The sequence below is a fragment of the Pseudopipra pipra genome, chromosome 5 (genome assembly GCF_036250125.1).
Source record: "Pseudopipra pipra isolate bDixPip1 chromosome 5, bDixPip1.hap1, whole genome shotgun sequence".
NCBI classification, from domain to species: Eukaryota; Metazoa; Chordata; class Aves; order Passeriformes; family Pipridae; genus Pseudopipra; species Pseudopipra pipra.
Genome location: NC_087553.1, coordinates 43,895,006 through 43,915,979, shown reverse-complemented (window position 1 = coordinate 43,915,979; position 20,974 = coordinate 43,895,006). Strand labels below are relative to the sequence as shown.

Sequence of the window (20,974 nt, the reverse complement as noted above, 5' to 3'; positions counted from 1 at the left end):
CCTTGCAGTTACCTACCTTTTGCCTGTTATGTATCCTAACATTTACGGAAATTTGCCATCTATATTAAGACAGAAGATAAGAATCACATCACTGATGAGACTTTCATGTAAGTGTGAGCTATTAAAACATCCCAGTAACCTAAATATTCTCATCACACAGTTTTACTATAACCACTCCTCTGTTCCTCAGCTTAAAACATTTGGGAAAGAAAAAACTGAGAAATCAGTTTTGCTTAGTGTTGTAAGGAGGAAGCAAGACAGCAAGCCTGAATAAAAAACAACAGCTAGAACATACCCATGAAAGTGCTGTTACTCATAACAGATGAGGGTTCCAAACTTCTGTTTAAATCAAATGTGTCCAAGTTCAGACTTTTGCTTTTTAATCCAGTTCCTTCATTTTGAGTATAAATAGAATTAATCAATCTGCTACTTGCAGCCTGCATCCCAATAATGCCAACACACTGGTCAAAGGGATCATCCAGTGGAGGCAAGTATTGATAGCATTCCTTTTTCCTTAAATATCCAGACTCATAAGGATCCAAGCATGCTGTTCTTTGGTCAGGGCTGCAACCTAAAGAAAATGAAAAATTGTTTTCATACAGATTCATCATAACACAAGATTGAATTAGGACTAAAACTTCCCCCCGCCAACTTACCTGCATTGTATGCTTCAAATGCATCAGAACTATATGTGTTTCCTTTTAAATACAAAGTCCCTGAAGTCCCCAGATAGTGGCATAGGAATGGATCTGCAACACCCTCCAAGTCTGTTTCACTGCTGTTATCTAGATGGCAAATGCCTTAAAAATAAAATTGACATGTCAGTATAAAATCTTTTCTGAATCTTCGGCTTACAGTTTCTTAAGAACTCCGTGTGTTCAACTGCATTTCATAGTGTATTTTAGAGCTTGATTAGGTTCAACCTAACCTTTTGATGAGAATTCTAATTCAGCAAGTGTTCAATTAATTAGCTTAACAGAGAATGTGTCACACTTGCTTCACGATACAACCCCTAAATAACAAAACAAAACCCATCACAGGCATCAAAGCCAGGGACGACTTCTAAAGCACTGGAAGCCAGGTTATGCTCTGTCTCAAAGACACCTTTTGGAGCCCAGACTGTCAACACAAAAGTCCTGGGTGGAAGAATCTGAAGGAGTCACTGGCTGCTTGAACAGCTATAGAGATTTTCAGTTAAAATGCTCCTGAAGGTGTGGACATGGTCTGTGGTTCTTGACCCACAAAGAGGCTGCTCCTCTCACTACCCTACAATTGTAGCACTATCTCACCACCACTTCATTGCCACCTGTTCCAACTCCCGATTGTATCTCAATCCCTACCTCTTCCCAGCAAAGTGCCTTTTCCTCCCTAATGCAGGTATGTTACACTAGATTTTCAGCTGCCAGATGTATAAATACCAAGTACTGCAGCATAAGGTAACTTGCAGTCACTTTAAATCTCTTGACTCTGACCCTAATGACTTTTCTAACTGGCAAGTTTAAAGAGTTAAACTAAAGTTACACTGGTATTATCACGTATGCCCACATTCCATTAAAGGATCCTTTTCAAGCAGTAAGAGCTGAAGACAAGCTGTTGCTTTGGACACTTCTTTTGGAAATGTGATCATCAGTTTAAATTTACCCTTGAGATTAGAGAAAAACTTCATAATTTAATAAAAGCCATAACCTTATTTGGATGAAAAGATCCGAGTTCCTGTTATTATCTTTTTGAAGCAATATTAAGCAATAAATTTCACATCCTCAAACTTCAGTAAAGACGCTTCTTTAGTGTTATTTCTATTAGTCAGAAAGACAACAGCAAAACTACAGCTACTCAAGCAACATAGAAAATCTGCTTAGCATTTTATACCTACCATTACTGTCTCTCTGCTGCAAGAAATACCCTCCCACAGAAGAAGTGAGGAACTGATGATGACTGCCATTTTCAGATGAGCCATATCCATCCTGCCTTTCAGCTAGTGTCCCCTGGGATGACAGGTAACTGGGAATGTCAGCAGGCAAATTTGTTTCATCTGTGGGGATGCAAAACACATACAAAAGCCATCAGCATACTTCAGTTTTAGAAGTACTTATAAATTTGTCAGCAAAGCACTGAAAGTAACAAGTAATTCACTCCTCTGAGTCAAAGCACTCAAATGTTCCTACAATAAAGTCTCTGCAAAGCAACCACAAACATTTTTTTTCCTTTCCAAGGCAAACCTTCAGTTTACACACCTGTATTTGTGATGCTGCAATCTTCATTCCTCCTTCTTGTGTGGTAGATGATGATTACCCACACCAAGGAAGTGCCCACCACACAGCAAACCACAGCTATGATCACAATGCCAACTGTGGCCCATCCATCATCATCAAGTGATGGGGCAACATTTTGAGGAGAATCACAAGTGGGAGTAGGAATTACATTAAGACGGATGTTGCCGCGTTCTGTCCCAAGTGTATTAGACATTTCACAGGTGTATTTTCCAGCATCTTCTACATCTGTATCCACAATAATTAGTAACTGATTGCCTGCAGCAAAGAAATGTCTTTCTGTTACCACGAGAGGGCTGTCATCCTTAGTCCAGTTCAGTCGGGGTGGAGGACTACCACCAGCAATACACTGCAAGACTGCAGTTTCCCCTTTTGTTACAGTTCGATCCATCAAAGGCCGCAAAAATGATGGTGTTTCTGAAAAGAAAGCACAAGTCTTATATCCTAAATGACCTTGCAAAAATGAGAACATGTCCCTTTCCTTCAGAGCTCAAGAGGAAAAGCTAAATTAAATGCATCAGTAAGGCCTAATGAAGCTTACTCTGATTCTCAGAAAAAACTCAAGGACTCTGACTTTAGAGCCTACAATTTACTTGTCAACTGATCAGACCTAAATGCTTGATTACCTCAGAAGGCAAAAAGGCCAAATCATACACGCTTAAGGCTGCAGAGAACTAGAATAAAAATGGTTAACAAAATGTAACAAAATCAAAAGTTAAACAAAATCTACTGTCTCTGAATGCAAATAGAAGCCCCTTTGCCCTACTCCCCCCCAGCATATGAGCTGTGAAGACGCTGAGAAACATAACTAACTTTTATTATTTTGCATCACAATAGTGATTACGCTATTAAGGATTGCCAATATCTTACCTAGTACTGTTAATGTTGCATTAGCTGAAATGCTTCCAGCAGTGTTTTGAGCTGTACAGCTATAAACACCTGTGTCCTCAATCTTTACATCAACAATAAAGAATACGTCATCTTCAGGCATGACATGCATGCGCCTCTTGCGCGCTGCAGGAAAATCTGTTCCACCATCTTTCTGCCAAGCAATCTGTGGGACAGGATGCCCAATTGCAGCACATTCCAAACGTGCCATTGCTCCAGCTCGAATGGTTAAGTCCATGGGGATCTTTGTAAATGAAGGCAGCACTAAAGAAAAGTTAGTGATGCCAAAATGAATACATGAAACATACGTTTTCTTTTTTTGCACAACATTTTCTTAACACCCTTTGTTGGCCTAAAAATGCCAGAGAAGCACACAACCTAAATTTATCAGTATCCAGCAGAGAGAAACGGAGGGAACTGTGAAGTATGTGAGACCCCCTAGATCCAAATTTCATTTCTGCAAACAGCCTCCTACATGACTTTTCCACAGCACCTTGAAACAAAGCATACACTTACCTCCTGTGAAGACAGGATTAATGTTTTTTCCATCTTGTAAGATAGATTTTGTCTATCTATAAGATTTACTATGAATCTTGTTACTTGTTTTTTCCTATACTATGCTTCAACACAATGGGACCAGATGTAAAGCTGAATGGTCTGATCTTAGAAGTAGATGTATTTTAAGAAATGATCTCAGCATATTAAGGGATCTCTTAAAAGATGCAGATGATGAGAATGGAAAAACTGTGTTTACATATCTTGATTAAAATCATTCTACTTTTAAGGCCACAAGCAAAAAGTAACATACTTACTGTTTACTGTAAGTTTGGCTTTCACAGAGTAAGATGAACCAAAGTGATTTGAAATAACACACTGGTATTTCCCTTCATTACTGAACTCAACATTGCGCAGTCGAAGAATGGTAGTGTACTCCATCACTTCACCGCCCTGTGCCCGGAGGTGTGCATAATTCTCCATTTCAGCATCTTGCAGTAATTCATTGTCTTTTTTCCATGCAAAAGTCATTGGGGAATCACTGCTGCTGGCTGCCGAACATACAAAACTCAAATTGGAGCCTTTGATTGCTGACTGGGTTTCTGGCTGTACGGTGATCTGTGGTTTAGGACAATCATCTGCACAGAAGGGAGAAAAAGTAACACAGGGCAAGAGAAAAAAAAAAATAAAGGTGAGGCCTGAGGACTCTTTTCGGAAAGAGTTTGTAAGCCTTGTTTTATAGGTTTGAGAGAGGAGTCAGATAACTGTTTATAAAATGGATACACAATGCTTTAGTTTTAAACTTCACTAGCCTTAGCGCATTAAAGATGCCATATTTTATGAGTTTATTGTGCCAAGTCATCTCTTGTTGAAAAAAAAGCACATTTAAAATCAGATTACGTGTATAGTTTGTTTAATAGCAGCCCTAAAGATGGAAGAACTGCTCCCTGACATCCATAAGAACTATTCCGAACATCAGTCAAGAAGCCTACCCTTCATATTTACAACACCTGAGGCTGCTGTGGGTTTTTCTTTATTGAAAGCACAGTTCTTCTGCCGTCAGAAACTGTAAGTTATAGTCAAGGGTTTTACCCAAACCCATAAACAAAAAATCGTGTACAAAAGCCAGTGTTTCAGTGATCTGTGGCTGTTTGGTCCAAAAAGGATAAAGATCCTTTAAGCAGGACAGCACACAAGAACTTCAAGACATTAATTTCTGGAGGTCTCTTTACCATTGAAAAGTTACCTTCAAAGTGACATGCTGTGAGTTTACAGAATTTATTGCCTTCTGAATTATTTATTCGATTCTATGTACACTGCATGTATAAAAGGAGTGGGCAATTAGATGCCTGGTCTCCCAAAAGCAAAAGCCTTAGCATATTCTCAATTTTCAAGATGTCTCCAATCTCCTGAAAAACTTCACAGGAAATGCAGGAAAAGGCCTGTGCCCCAAATACTCCTCCCTGCACAGGAGTCCATTTTTATCTAGCCCCTTGTCTCCTTACATCTCATTTGTTTGGGAATCACGTATCGAGGTCAAAGTGTTATTTCTTAAAAGAACTTTCACGCTGTGTGTTACAAAAGAAAATAAGATGTGCAGATAGCCTAGCCTTGAGCTGCCTGCAAAAGACACGCGGGTCTGAAGCTGTGCTCCAGTGACAGGGCAACGTGAATCTGGGACTCTAAGCAAGGACCTTAAGAATCTCCAAGGCCATTTGTTTTTCATGCCTCATACCCATGCCTTAAGTCCTCCATGACAAACTATACAATTTGAAAATTAAGTTGATACTTTCACTGACTTTGCACAGAGATAACTAAAGTAAAGCACTGTAAATACTTAAATTAGCCTTGTGAGAGGACAGGAGAATATATTTCAATCTTAATTATTTGACAGGAAGGGGGGGGATAAAAAGGTCACTCAAATAAGCATACAGTACAGAATACAGAAGAACACACCAGGATAATACAGGCACTGTGTTTTGTCAGAAAAGAACTATTTGAATGTGTATTTGGATGAATGTATCACAGAGACACACATTTATACCCACATTTTAATTTCACACAGGAGTCAATACACTTCTCTTAAAAATTCTATAAAAGCAAAAGCAGTCGTAAACTCGTAAGGCAAGGTGTGTACACCCAAATGTCTAGTGATGGCACACTTTAAAGATTTAAGTGAATCACTTATTTGATTGTATTAAGATTTTAGTTACTTCTGCATGACAATTACGTTAAGTATTAAATATAACAACTATTAGTACATTCCCTTTTGCTAATACATCTTAAAGGGTTTGAAATGAGTTAATTAAAAATGGCATTCAGCAGCTAAAAGAAAGGTCACAATTTGTTAAAGCCCCTGGTTTAACAAATAAAAGTTATATATTTAAATTTCCAATTTAATTTTGTGACAAAATGAGTTTCTCATAAATAAGGATGTATATTTCATATATACTCCTTTAACCACCAAGTAATCTGTAATTTTCTGCACTGTCAACTTCTCCTTTTCAGCAGTAGCCAGCACCTACTCATTATTTATTAAATATTTGACTGCTAATAGAAAGAGAGAAAACAACATTTTTGTATACTATTTTATACTCCGTACCTGCTTTCCCACTGAAAAAAGGATATGAGCAGCAACAGTAAAAATTAAGTAGTTATATTTGTTATGAGAGGAAAATTATTGAGAAGATAGTTACTGTTTTGTCTACGAAGAATACAAAGTTTGAATCCTTTTTAGTAAAAAAAAAAATGTATTCAACAAAAATACATGAAATCCAGTTAGCTTTTAATTTCCTAATATTTTTGCAGTTCCCACTTTATGTATCAGAGTACCTAAACACACATCTTTACTCTGAATGCTTAGCTTCACTTTGCTTTAAATAGAGAACACAACATACAGGTGAATAATGAATGCTACTAAACACACACAGAAAACTTTCATTTTTAAGGCAGATACTATCACCTCAAATTCTCAAGTAAAAATATTTTACTAACATTTACTATCTGGTAAACTGAAATACAAAATATCAACAGTGTAAATGGAGGCATACACATATACCACCACGAACTATTGAGCTTTCCCTTGTACATTATGCTACGTACTATGTAAGCAAGCTGTACATAAAATAAAAGCCAAAAGACTGTCACTCCCCAACTTGTACAAAGCTACAAGTTTTGAGCATCTACATCACAGTTTGGGAACAGAAAAAAAGTTCATAAATATCAAATCCTCTCCATTTTATTATAGAAATCAAAACATATCGAAGAAACTACAACAAAAACTAAGCATACAGCAAAATTTTTCTATGGAATGAGAAATAGAGGCTATACTTACCACAGACAAACCCGTCCAGGCTGACAGCAAAAATACTTCTCCCTTTTAGCAGCTGAGGATGGGCACAACTGGCATTTACAAAGCTCTGGAAGCTGTTCTCTGACATCCACTGTGGTAGCCATTTTAACTGGCAGTCACACAAGAGACTTGATGTGTTGAAGTGCCTGAGAGAAAGCAGTTACACTCAAAGTCGGTTTGTTTTTTCTATTTGTATTACACATCTATATGAGCACACATTAGTAACAAAATAAATTTTGAGGCTAAACACATGTATCACAAGAGAAAAGACAGTGATATTGTTCAGCTCAAGTGTAGTGACACTATTGTCATGACTCCTACATTCTACAAAACAGACACGTTATCCTGAACTCCCAGCTTCTGCTACAAATATGAGTACAGGCAAACAGGCATATTTGTGCTGTATCAGGTACAAAAGTACAGTCAGTAGTAGGACACCTGGAATGGGCATGCAGGAGAACAGTGCAGAAGGCAGGCACTCTGGAAGTCAACATCTGAGACAGCTTCATTCTCTCATTTCCCTTTCAGTCAGAATTTATCTTGGCGAAGATATTTAAAAAGGGGAGTGGGGAGACAGAGAATAGTAACTTGTTGAAATAACTTGTGCAGAACTCACCTAACCTGTGGGAATATCTACACTCACACAGTGAAAAAATAAAAAAGCAAAGAAATATTCTGGTAAGCATCTAGAATCAGGAGTTCAAGCAGGAAGAGTTCTCGTTTTTGGCTGAAAACTCAAAATCACCCTTAAAAAAACATATTAAAAAACCACATTCAGTAGTAAAATATCTCTCTTCAAATCTCACCTGTTCTTGAAAGAAAAGCAAAAATAATTTATGGATCCAGGGAGATATACAGCTTCAAAGATAAATGAAGACATAGTAATTCTTGATTTTTTTTTTTCTTGAAGAAAAAGAAGAGTGTCTCTGTGCTCTTTTTCACATTAGCACTGCATAAAAACCTAGGGATGCCAGCTCACCAGTTTACATTGAGATGAAACAGGTTATCTTTCACTTAAGTTTTAGAATAATTCTTGTTATTTTTATGAGCAGACAAACCACAATGTTTTTGCTATCCTGATGAAGTAGGTAGGTATCTGTCATATTATTTTCCTCTAGGGCCTCAGAATAAAACTATCAGATATGAAGTTATACTAAATAATCTCACTTGTGGGAAACTACTTTCTACCATCTGTCTGTATCTTCCTCAGACATAATATGTCTACCAGGTGTTTCAAGAGAAGTACAGGAAAAACAACACCGACAACTCTTCAATAGTTATTTCATTGAAGTTGTTTACAGTCTAGTATCTTACAGCATCTTACACCTCCTGGAGCAGTGTTAGCCTGTCTTTCCATCACATTTGATCACTCTTCAAATCATCTGTATCAATTCCTAACTGTCAGCACTGTGCTCCCAGTTCTCCTGTGCCAAACTAGCAACTGCCTTGAAGCTGGCTGAGTGAGTTCAGCAAACTAATCAAGCAATACGACCAGGTCCAACTCAAGGAAGAGGAAAGGCAGAAAACCCCTGGCTATGGGTAGAACCATGGCTTCTGTTTTCTAGAGCAGCTACAGCACAATATGGGTAACATTCAACTGAATTTCAAATGAACCAAATATTGTCTAGATACAAGAAAAAAAATATTTTACAGTGTGAACAACGATACACTGGAACAACATGTGACATGGTGGAGTGCCCAGGACTGGAGGCTTTCAAGACACAACTGGACATGGTTCTAGATAACCTCATCTAGCCGCCCTTTTCAAGGAAAGGTAGGACCAGATGACCCTTTTAGGTATCTTCCAACCTGGGCTGTTCTCTGAGTCTATGAATATGCAAGGTTCCTTGCTACTTTCTCTATGGCACTCAACATGGAGTAATTCTGTAAGATGAACAGAGAGCCAGCTCCCAATTATACTCGATAGGAGTCTGGAGAACACAAATGAAAAGCTCCAGACGAGCTTCAAGCAGTTTCTACTCATGAGAGCAGCATCTTTTTGTTATTCTTTAGTTTGCTGACAGATTATCTACAGAACAGTTCAAGGCAACAGGTTTGACTAGAGAATGCTGATAATAATAGAGGAGACACAAGATATATATGCAAGAGGAAGAATTAGCTGCACTTAAAACACAGGGAGCAGTGACAATGTTGTTTCATATCGATCAATAGAAAAAAATGGTAAGAGGACAAAAAGAAAATCCTCACTAGAAGAATACATTTTTCCCAGTGACCGCTTCACAACTTCTCTGAAGATCTGTCCCTTTGCTACCATAGGACAGAAGGACCCAATTACAAGCACTGACAACCAGGTCTTTACAAAAGAATTGCAGCACTGTATTTCACTGGTCCAGTAAGCTTTAGCTCAATGATAGCACTGCTGATCTTATAGCATATTACATCAAAGTCTTCCTTATTTAAAACCCACCAGAGATCAGTCAATTTAAAATAAGGACTTTTTACAGACACCAAATGTAGCAGAAAACAAATGCCTCCTATCCCACACTCTCTCACTTAAATACACCCCTCATATAAAAAATAAAAGAACCCAAAACACTGACAAACTTTTAATGTGACTTCAGATAGACTACAGCACAACTTTATCACTGCATTAGGTGACATCTTACAAGGCTTTTTTTTATATATATATATATACATATATTTAATAGAGGTGATGCCTTTTGATAGAAACTTACAATTCTTTGAGTTTCTTCATTTGTGAAAATGCATTTCCTTGAACTGACATAATTGCATTGTTACTTAGATCTCTAGGAAAACAAAAGAAAAATAACATTAGAGGAAAGCAGTAATTTATTAAACTGAATATATTTAAGACTCAAGGAATAGATTGCTATTCTAGTGATATACAAAGGATCCTCAGGCTCTAAAGTGAACGAGACACAGTTAAGGAGTTTTATAGCACGCTTAATATACAACACTTTTTGCATTAATTCCAAAATACTCAGCATAACTCCAAAACTGAAGAACCTTCTCAAGATCACAGTAGCAACCATGGTAATTGTATTTCATCCAAAGTCACAAGTAAAGCTTATTAGTCCCATTTTTATTTCAATTAGTATCAAAATTATTTTTTTCCAATTTTGGGTTAAATGTCAATTTCTACTACTTACAAGTGTTCAAGTGCATCCAAACCAGAAAATGCTTTCTTTGTAATGGATCTAATCCTGTTTCCTTGGAGCATCCTAAAAAATTTAAGCACATAATGCAAAGAAGATGAAATTAAATCAAGATTATTTTTGAGCTGAATAATTGTGGGTTTGGCATTTGTTTCCAAACTGTGACTAATATTCACTATTAAGCCATCTCCAATGCAGCAAAATCTCTCAAATCTAAAAGATATTAATTTATTTACCTTGAATAAATATCTAGATTTTACCATAATTTTAGTAGACATTTAAGGTGTACAGTTAAGTGACATGCATTATTCTAAATATATACATATAAACATCTTTTTATTTCATAGATCTGCATTTGAAAATCTCAATGAAATGAAGCCACTTCCATTGGATGCTGCATTACTTTATCAAATACTATCTCTGTCATTATGCCTTTGTCATAGGATATGTTTATTATTTTGCATTATGGGAAAGCCTCATTCTTTGATAAATATTTCCAGAAGTAGTAATAATAATTAAAATATTTCAGATTAGTTTGACTTGAAAAATCTGAAGTTTCTTTTATAGAAAAGGAATATCTTATATAGAATAAAATGGTAAAGGAGGAAAAAAATCATCTCAGCTATGGAAAACATAACATCATTAAGTGTTGGGCTTGTACCCTGAAACACACACAAGCTAAGCTAATTTTTTTAAGTAATGATGATATACAAATATCGCAGCAATACTCACAGTTTCCTAAGTTTATCTAGGCCAGAGAAAGCACCATTCATATCTTCAATAGTCCAGGATATTTCATTGTTTTTCAGATCCCTGTTTAAGAGGGATGGGGAAATCAAACCACAAAAGCTATTAAAAAGAACAAGGTATATAATTCTTTGACAGCACATTTTATTAAAAAAAAAAATTCTAAAATAGCTTTCTGGTTGGCTGTTTTTTTGTTTAGTCATTTTTTGTGTTTTTTAAGAGAAACTTTTCCTGACTAACTATTTCAATTTTTACTGAGAGACTGATTCTTAGTACTTTTCCGACTGATAGTTAAAAAGATCACAAACTCAAAAGTTTTCAGAATCATTAGCAAACAAACTCACATTCCCCTCCAAGGCTATTCAGATACAGGCCTATTATAAGAGAAGGAGCATCACAGGAAGGGAAGGGATCATGCCCAAAACACATTCATGTCTTTTTAAGTTCATAGTATTAACACCCAGAGAACACCCAGAGAATCATTTCTACATCCCAAAACATCCACAACATTCAGGATAAAGAGATTAGAGATTTGTGTACAGAGTGGTGTGTCAGCAAAGAATCAATAGGGTAGGACTAGAGGAGAAAGAAAAATCTGGGAGGAAAAGCCTAACAATTCCTAGACAACTCAAAATTCTGACTTCCTCTCTTTATGATCTACAACTCCCTGTATTCTTAAAAAAACATAGCATACATCCCTTTGAAATGCATCTGTGCTAGACCCCCAAAGTATCAGTATGTCAGCAAACCCCTGGAAGTAAAGTGTTAGCATCCTTTTAAAAACCTAGAGGGAAAGGCAATCATTTTGCTCATCTGGCCAACAGATGGGTCAATTGTACGCAATGGGACAATTTTAACAAAGTAGAATATATTTAGATTAGTTAACTTTGTTCTTCCCCTTCCTTTAAGAAATGCTATTTCAAAACATGCTCAAATGCTTAGAGCAATTGTCCAGTCAAGATAAGCATCAGCATCCATAGTAATACACAGTTTTTGTCTTCTTATTTATACTATGAGGGAAAATGTTGATTTATTTAAGACACAACTATGATTCAGATCCTTAAAGCTGTGGGTAGCAGTGCTGCTCACTGCCTTCAAATGGAGACAGGTCTTTCCCATAATAATGCTACTGAAAATTCATATAATAATTACCACAATCCATTGTGCACAGCCTTAACAAAAGACGAACTCCTCCCTTTCCCAACTATTCTGAAAATAAATCCTACTGTAAGAGAAACATACGCTGATAAGGGGAAGGTAACAAAAGGTTCCTGTATATTTCACAAGGAAAAGAACTAACTATAAATGTTGAGGGTTTTTCTTAAGGTTTTTAACCTTACAAATTGAGTTTGTCAACTTACAAAATCTGTAGACTGGAAAGTCCCCTGAAGGCACAATCAGCAATGTAATTTACTTTGTTGTTTCCAATGTATAGTCCAACCAGCACACTTAAACCAATGAAGCTTGAATCATCTAACCGTGCTAATTGATTGAATGTCAAATCTCTGCAAATTTAAGGGGGGAAAAAAAGCATTTTAATGTTCAACTGCAGTGCTTATTTAACTCAGATCAACCCAGGTGAATTTTTGGGAGAAGCACATCTTTTCCTCTTACAGTTAGCACAAAACTACTACACCATTTTTGACCACACCACTCGTGCATTGTTTCAAACAATTCACAAATTACTGCAGAATGAACTTCTTTCATTTGAAAGTGACTGTTACAGCTTTCGTACAACTCCCACAATGAAATAAAGCAGTCACAGTTGACTACAACTTCTTTCAACAAAATATAACTCTCTCATACAGAAAAGTTGTTGTCACCTTGGAAACTCTGTTATGAAAAATTCACAGATCAGTAGTAAGAAGCTCATGTTTTGACATGTACCCAGCTTTCAAAACTGGAATAGAATAAAGTTACTCACAGCTCACTGAGTTTTTGGCAAAATTCCCAGGCATCAGGACTGATCCTGCTGATGGCATTTTGACTGAGATGGAGTTGCTGCAGCATCAGCAAGCCGTAAAGCCAGCCTTTGGTTACCTCTGTTAAGTTGTTATGGTCCAGCTGCCTACAAACACACACAAACAGACAAAAGACATAAGGTTCAGAAACTCAGCAGCGGGCATGCTTTGCCACAGGTCCACATCTGACTTCATGACACTGGCTAGATAGCTGCAGCCTCTATTTACATCTAAAATTGTATACATGCATTCAGAATGTGCTGCCCTACACACTGACTACTGACTGATTGCTGTTTTTCAAACCACACCAGAACAATTTAATTCAAAGACATCTCTAAATTTTACCAGGAAATTCTATTAATTTTGTGTAATTCTACTTAATATGTTATCAGCAGAACCTCCCAGCAGAAGTTTGATACTTACAAGACTTCCATGTTGGTCAATCCCCAGAAAGCACCATCCATGAGCCTCGCAACTCCATTTCTCTGCAGCTTTAATGATTTCAAAGCTGGAAGTCCTTGGAAAGTAAGCCCATCTATTTTTTTAATTTTGTTGCGATTCAGCTCCCTGCATCAATAAAATTTACAGTTACAGCACAGTAATTTTACCTGCAAGCCAAGAACCTTTCTTCCCTCTCTGGAAAACAACCTTATTTAAATGCTTTTCTTGCACATAAAACACAGACAAGAAGTAATAAAAATCAAAAATTTTATTGTAATCCATTATGTTTAACCATGCCAATACTGTTCTGCCTTTTTGATACGGAGGACAAGTACTTGGTAGTTCCTTGATTTTCAGACTTCAAGAATCCCTGTAGACCTAGAATGTCATGGTTAAGCCTGTTCACAAATTTAAAAGTGAAAGCAAGTTCCTGGTGTTTATCCCGCAGTAGAGCTGTTAAGGTTAGCTTGTAATTGCAACCAATAATCCGTCAGAAAGAAAAACTTAACAATTTAGTTGAGATAACTAGGTAAAAATTAATGTCACCGGTGACCCCTCTCTTTCTTAATCCAGAGCCAAGCATTCATTATACATTTCTCCCTCCTTCTCCACAACTAGTTACACAAAAACACCTTCCCTCTTTCTCAAACGGTCTTGGCACTCACTCTTCTGCCACTACACACAGCCTTTGCAGTGTTCTTATGACCTTGCACTTTCAAGGTTAACCTAAGAGAATTTGTAATTTTTAACTCTTGACTATCTGATATAGGAATTAATTATCCAGTATTTGCAAAGTGTAGCCCATCCTCTTGTCCATTTCCTGGACACTTTTTAAGTTTTTATTTAAAAAAAATTCCCCAGTCTCTTTCATATTAAGTAACTTTATTAAATAACTTCACTACTTATTTGATAAAACATTTATAGACAGCGTTGTATCAATGAAGCTGAAGGTCTATTTACTCAAGCATATTGCTTATAGTCATACCTTCTGAAAGCAAGTGAATTTCCTTCATTTCACCATGAAAGAACAAAAGTAAATGACTGCTGCAGTGAACTATAAAAGTTTACTTCACTTACTATTTTCCCCAGGCTTTTTTACAGGAATATCGCTATTACCCCTTCTCCAGCCTTTTGGGTTTCTTTTCTTTTAATAGGCAAACAATTTTAAACACAAAGACTACTCACATCTCACCAACATAAGACTAGTTTTGTTCACTACAGTGCTGCAGTTACAAAGGGTTGTAGTAATATATTTTTTGTATCTGTCTCACTCTGCCTCTGGTTAAATTAAAGGCTAAAGTTCAAGCACTGCCAGTGCTTAGGAAAACCTGAAAACAATTAGTCAATTGTAGTTTGCACTTACAGGTGCTGCAGATGGGAGAGTTTAAACATCTTCTGAGGGATCGCTGAAATTTTGTTCCTGTTCAGTTTCAATACTTGAAGTGTGGTAGACAAGTTATCAAAGGTACCAGGCTCCATGGAGGTTATTCGATTATTGTTAAGATATCTGTTGAAATAATGCCTAGAAGTTATTTAATTATTACAGTTATTTATTAAATTCTTAATACCAAGTAGTGAGACACAAAGCTCTTGCAGTGCTTACTCATTTATAAATGGAATTTTGTTTATCATATTAATTAGAGTTTGACAGCTTATTCTATAGTCAAATACTATTTCACCACCACCCCTGCTCTAGTCTGCAGGAGTGTGATAATAGAGGAAGATAATATGTTGCAATACCATTACTTTATTCTCATTCAGTATAGCTCCGGCATTCCATTATTCCTAAGAAAGATTCACAAAGTCTATCAAACTTCATGTAACTTCAAACTAGCCTAGCCATGGGGAACTTAAATTCATTTTGTAACATAACTATTTCTCTCAAGATACATCTATTTGTTTCATCTCAGGATAATGGCCTTTGCTTTTTTTATGAACAAAAACATCTTACTGTAACAACTCACATATTCTAGATAGCAGCTGATATTAAGCTGAACAGGTGAAAATAGCAATATTTAATGTCTGTCTAATTAAAAGATTTGAGTACCTTAACAAACAGCTGCCAATCTAAGTTTTCAAACAAGTTTTTTGAAAGTAACCTGAAAGAAAAATGAAATAATACTAAGTTTCACTTACAGATACTTGAGCTGTAATGATGGAAATGATGACATTTTTAGTTCTGATATGTTGTTGTTGCTCAAGTCCAAAGTTTCTAGACTCTGAAATGGCTTCAGATGTTCAGACAAAACATTGGCAATCTTGTTACTGGTCCTGAAATTTAAGGGCAGTACGCAAAAGTCTGTCATTTCCAGAGTAAACACATTAACTACACAACCCTGACAAGAGTTAGTTCTTAATTCCCCTACTTGAAAATAATTTCTCATTATATAAAACTAATAAACTATGTTCTCTATACATAACACTAATTTTTAGCCATCTAAAATCACAAATTGGAATACTCTAAGAGTTCATTAATATTTCTTAAAATATAATCCCAGTAAACAACAAAAAAATTGCAATATAATCCAATGACTACAATTCATTGCTTTTAAAACAAGATGCAAAACCCTATAATCATCTGTTTCTGAACAGCAGAAATACCTGGTAATTAGAGTTGTTTTCTATTTTAAGCAAATTAATATCATAGGAGCTAGACATAGAGCTTCGGGTTGCTTGAAAACTCCCTTGGCATGAGAGTCAAGGTTGAATTTTCAGAAAAAAAGCAGAGCTAGAACAGAAAAGATGGATGACAGTGCACCCCTTCTGAAAAACATTCTATAATTGTGTAATTAGACCTAGTATTTCATCCTATAGATTTTTCTAGCGAATTGGCAAAGAACAAGATTTCTACTTATTAGAGCTCATTACAGGGGTTACGGACTTCATGTCTGGTCAAACTTCCGCTAAGCATCACATCCAATTCTACAACAAGAAGGCTGCAACTGTTTAAAGACATGGATATCCTAGTCTGCTATAAGGAACACCCCTTCTTTCACTTCCACTGGCATGTACTTTTTCCAGCGATCATACTTCCAGTTCATACCCAGCAATCTACCAGTTTTTCCATCTCAGCTGCAGGTACAGAATCATACATGCATATCAGCAACGTTAACAGGGTTATTTTGGGGGAGCTAACAGTACATAGGTGAAGGCAGACCATGACCAATTAAACAAACGTTACCTGAAATGACCCTTGTTACACTGGGAAGTTCAAGTCAGTTTAGCTGTGGTATATCCTGTACCTTGTATGATGAACTATCAAAATTTCGGAGCTTCCCCAGCCCCTAGAGATTGTAGGTAAAAGCACTTTCAGTAAAACTATCAACAAGAATGTTGATTCTGGGAGATGTTTGCCTTTGTTGGAAATACTTGCTCTGGATCAAATAGTAAGCCACACATTAGGATAGCATGGACAACCCTCACGTATTCAAAGGGTGTGGGGGGACTGCTGCTCAAGACAAAAAATTCTTAACTCAGAAACTGAACCAGAAGTTAGATTAATGGGCCCTCTGACCACATGTGGGAATGGGTAAGTGATCTTGCAGACCCTCCAATGCTGAGCTTGTATCATGTTTCATTCCTCAGGCTGTCTGCAGAGGTACACTGCATTTTTTTAACTCTTAGCTAAAAGTATTTATAACAAATGGAAACAAATTACTTTAATAAAAAACAACAAACACCACCACCATGTGTCAGTTCCACTGGTCAAATAAGACTGTGAGTTAGATAACAGGTCACAGAGCCTTGCCTTTATGCATTAGTTTGTTTATAAGGTAATTACTATCAAGGTATTAAAACTGCCAATTACTTGAGTGACGAATAAAATTTTCCTTGCAGTAAAAGTGTGCTCCAGCAGAAGCCAGCAATTTCCTGAACTGCACGCCTCCTAAATTGCAGTGTGAAAGTGTTCAGTTATAAGACGGCTTGCACAGTGCTGTCTTTGTGTCAGCACTGCTCCATAAAACAGAAATTCCTCACAACTGGCAGGATAATAGCTCCTGTATTACAAAGTTTAGTTGGACCTAATGGAACCGAATAAAACTCATACACAACCCTCAGATTAGCACTTACAATAACTGGCAAATTACCTGACACAGACCAGGTTACACGAAAAACAACCCTTTGTTTCAGGGAACATTTTTCTTTATCAGAGATGGTAAGGCCATACTGTGGAAAGAAAAGCAACTTCTTTTGTTCACTGAAACTGCACTACACATCGAAGTCCTAGTCCATCTTAAAACAAAAACAAACCAGCCCTCACTGCACCTTCCTGCTTACTCATATTTGTAGAAGTTACTCAATTCCAAAATAGCTCAATGGTTCACTCCCTATTGCTCCAATAGCCTCGTCCAGCTTCTCTTCAAAAATATTTAAGTGTGATCATTCACACATGGAAGGAGGTTATTCAGCACTGAAGACATCCAAGTAGTTCTACTTTAAGGCCCAACTTTAGTTAAAATGGAAAACTTCAACTCTAATTTGATTTTTCTTTATAATCATCACTTAAGCAAATCGAATAAAAATGACATATCATCTTCCTCATAACTGCCAAATCACCATTACAGTTAGTCAAGAAGGAGATGTTTGAAAACACAAGCCTATCTAATTGTCAAGATAGAAAGAAATAGTATGTCAGCATAATGACATAACAGTTTATTCACTGAGAGGAGGTTGGGGGGAAGAAACCCCAAAACAAAACCTTCCCAGAGAAATGCTGTTATTGCTGTGCTCAGACAAAAGGAGCTGCACACAGCCCATTGGCTTCATTTCACAGACATTAAAGGGAAATTAGAGAAACAGAGATCCTCTGCAACAAGAGAAGCAGCACATCAAATTCCCCCAGAAGCAGACCTGTAGCAATTTGATAACTATTTCTTCATGTGCAAGGAACAGCAACATGCTGCAGCTTCCTTTCAACTTCTCCTGTTACAGCTAAAGCAGCAGGAGCATCAAGCAACGCAGATAAACCCACCAAAAATATCTGCATGAATTTGAACATGCCTTTTGCTATTTGAGTGCCTATACCCTGACTTGGAGCAAAAAAACCCCACAAGCCAATGACCCGTGAGTGCATACAGCCTGATTTAATTACTTTCACCTAAGCCTGTGCGAATACCAGCCTCAGACAGAATATCAGTTTTTCATTATGGGTATGAAAAACCTTAGCTTTGCCTCTCAGTATTCATAACTTTACCACACCACAAGGCCAAAACATATAAAAGAGCCCTATCAATCATGATCTCAAGATTCACTCTATATAAACAACAGCTACAACATATCTGACATATTGACTGTACTTTCCTTGCCTCTGGGGAAATACAAAGCAGAACATAAACTTCTGTAACCAGTTTGTTGAGGATCTAGTTAGCACCTTTTAGACATAAAAGTTCTTAAGTGCTGAAAAAAAACCCCCAGTTTTTTTAAGATCTGAGATAGTATGACTATCTCTTGATAAAGGTTGCCAGTATGTAATGTTTTCTACCTCAGAGAAATACTGTGTAAGCTTTATAACTCTGATCCTGTAACATGGAAAACGCAACTCATGAACAGATTAGGACCTCACGTCCTATCTTTTGTTTCTATTTGAAATCTCAGAATAAAAATAACACTCTTGCACTTCCACCTCAGCATAACTCTTTCTTCCAGATAGATCCTGATCTGCTGTGCTTTGAAAACCTTAGTAGTATCATCCTGACAGGGAAAATGTGTAGAAGCATCGAGGTGGAGCAATCTGGAATAAACAAGTTGTCTAGAAAGACAATTTTGGAGAACTGTGTTTGTGCAGACTGTTCTTCAAAACTGTAAGATGTAAAACAAGTGTTTTAACATCTCTCTGATTCTGGACTAATACAGTACCTCCTGTCCCTCAACTAAGCTTTGAGAGGCAAGATATACTGAATCTGAATCTCAAACAAACGAAATCACAGTAGAGTCTCTTGCTGGAGACTAAGAGGCTAGGTAAAGAGAAAAAAAGCACTCTGCTAGGGTTAGATGTATCTTTCTGAGCAGTGCTGAATCCAAGACACTGGGGTTCACAGATGTTTAGTTTGACCATTTTGCATTTGCATGACTTCCAGAATAGAGCTACTTTGGAGGCAGCCTTATCAGAGCACAAGCAAAGCAGACCTGACTGTCCACATCCAAGAATGTTCTCAGTGGTCTCCATTACATGCCACTACAGCTCACAGCCTCCCTTTTAAATTTTTGTGGTTGTTTCATCTATTCTTCCCTCCACTCACTCACTGACATCACATGCCTCGGCATATCATCTATTGTTTCCCGTACTCCCACTCCTGCCCTCCCAAACTCCAAACTCCTGTAAGAAACAATGATGTCAACACACTGAGCAGAAGCAAATTTAAGCAAAAAGATTAAAAAAAAAGGTACTAAAGGTGAAAGATCAAGACTGTAATTTAAAGTGCTGGAATATATATGCTTTGTGGCTTTTAGCCTAAGACTGGACAATTTTAAGGAGCATATACCAGAAGAGTCTCAGTAACTACTACAAGAATAAAGAGCAAAAAGGTTCTTTTTTTCTTCAATTTCTACTCACTTGACTACTAAAATGAGCCTGACTGTAATTAACAATTACATCATTTAAATACTGAAATTATGGTTTCAAGCTGAACACTATTCTTATCAAAAAGCCCCTGATATCACAGGTTATTCTGAGTTGGAAGGGACTCACAAGGACCATTGAGTCCAACTCTTAAGTGAATGACCCATACAGGGGATTGAACCAACGACCTCAGTGTTATTAGCACCAAGTTTTAACCAACTGAAGTTATCTTGAATACTTAATGAGACTACATGCTTATCTCACCATTAAGATACTTAACCACACTGAATTAAGAAAATCTAGGGTTTTTTTAATCTTTGCAACTGTTAAACATAGAAATATTTCAAGTGATACTGTTTTTCTCCAAGATAAAGCTGTCAGAAATGGAACCAGAATTCTGGCTCACTTCCAGTTCTACTGGTAGGTCTACAAGTCTGATGCATCTTTCACACACAAGCTTCTTGAGGCAAGCGGTTGTACTTCCTTTTGAAGGTCTCCTTCATTTCATGATCCCTGCCTCTAGTTGTTCTTTTGATGCAGATGTCAGCAAGTCTCTGCTTTTATATTTTGTGGGTTTTTTGGTATGCAGGTATAAAGTAGAAAATGAAAACTGAGAACTCTGTAGGCTACTGATACCCTGTCCAAAACTTGAAACCAAAGGTTTATTGATTCCCAAATCAAACAAACTGGGAAAAGGGAAAGAGAAAGATGCAGACTGAAACAACTCTGTGATTGGAGATGTTTCCATCATCAAAAATAAGACAAAGGCAAACCCAAACTTTCAAACATATGATACTTCCATAGCAATTCTCTTCTCATTCCATCATACCAATACGAACCTAATAAAACTTTCCTTCCAAACTCTCTTAACATCCTGAAGTCTGTTTCCCATTCACTTTTCTGACTTTTCCAAAATAATCACGATGACCTTAGGGTGTGATGGGCAAGTGAATGTATAAGTTCATTCCTTTATTTTAACAACTGTAAACAAAAGCAATGCAGGCATAACTATTTTGGCATGAACTGGAAACAGCAATAATAGCCTACTGCAGATTTGGTGTACTCTGTGACTGTTAGCTAATGCTAAAGTCTTGGACAATTTTAAGTATGACCTAGATTAAACC

General features: G+C 36.9%; 1 protein-coding gene across 3 annotated transcripts in view; it reads right to left on the bottom strand.

Annotated features, from left to right (window-relative positions):
- The window catches only part of LRIG3 (leucine rich repeats and immunoglobulin like domains 3), a 39,169-nt gene that overhangs the window by 2,837 nt on the left and 15,358 nt on the right, over window positions 1-20,974 (bottom strand). For 2 of the 3 annotated variants that reach the window (XM_064655816.1, XM_064655818.1), the window contains exons 4-18: window positions 15,428-15,562; window positions 14,655-14,813; window positions 13,274-13,417; window positions 12,814-12,957; window positions 12,251-12,394; window positions 10,875-10,955; window positions 10,137-10,208; window positions 9,702-9,773; window positions 6,988-7,151; window positions 3,971-4,291; window positions 3,141-3,422; window positions 2,235-2,687; window positions 1,874-2,032; window positions 657-800; window positions 296-571 (exon numbers count right to left, since the gene is read on the bottom strand). In XM_064655816.1, coding sequence (XP_064511886.1) covers window positions 296-571; window positions 657-800; window positions 1,874-2,032; window positions 2,235-2,687; window positions 3,141-3,422; window positions 3,971-4,291; window positions 6,988-7,151; window positions 9,702-9,773; window positions 10,137-10,208; window positions 10,875-10,955; window positions 12,251-12,394; window positions 12,814-12,957; window positions 13,274-13,417; window positions 14,655-14,813; window positions 15,428-15,562 — 2,750 coding nt within the window. The remainder of the gene's footprint in view (window positions 1-295; window positions 572-656; window positions 801-1,873; window positions 2,033-2,234; window positions 2,688-3,140; window positions 3,423-3,970; window positions 4,292-6,987; window positions 7,152-9,701; window positions 9,774-10,136; window positions 10,209-10,874; window positions 10,956-12,250; window positions 12,395-12,813; window positions 12,958-13,273; window positions 13,418-14,654; window positions 14,814-15,427; window positions 15,563-20,974) is intronic. The other variant, XM_064655817.1, reaches the window with a different exon arrangement.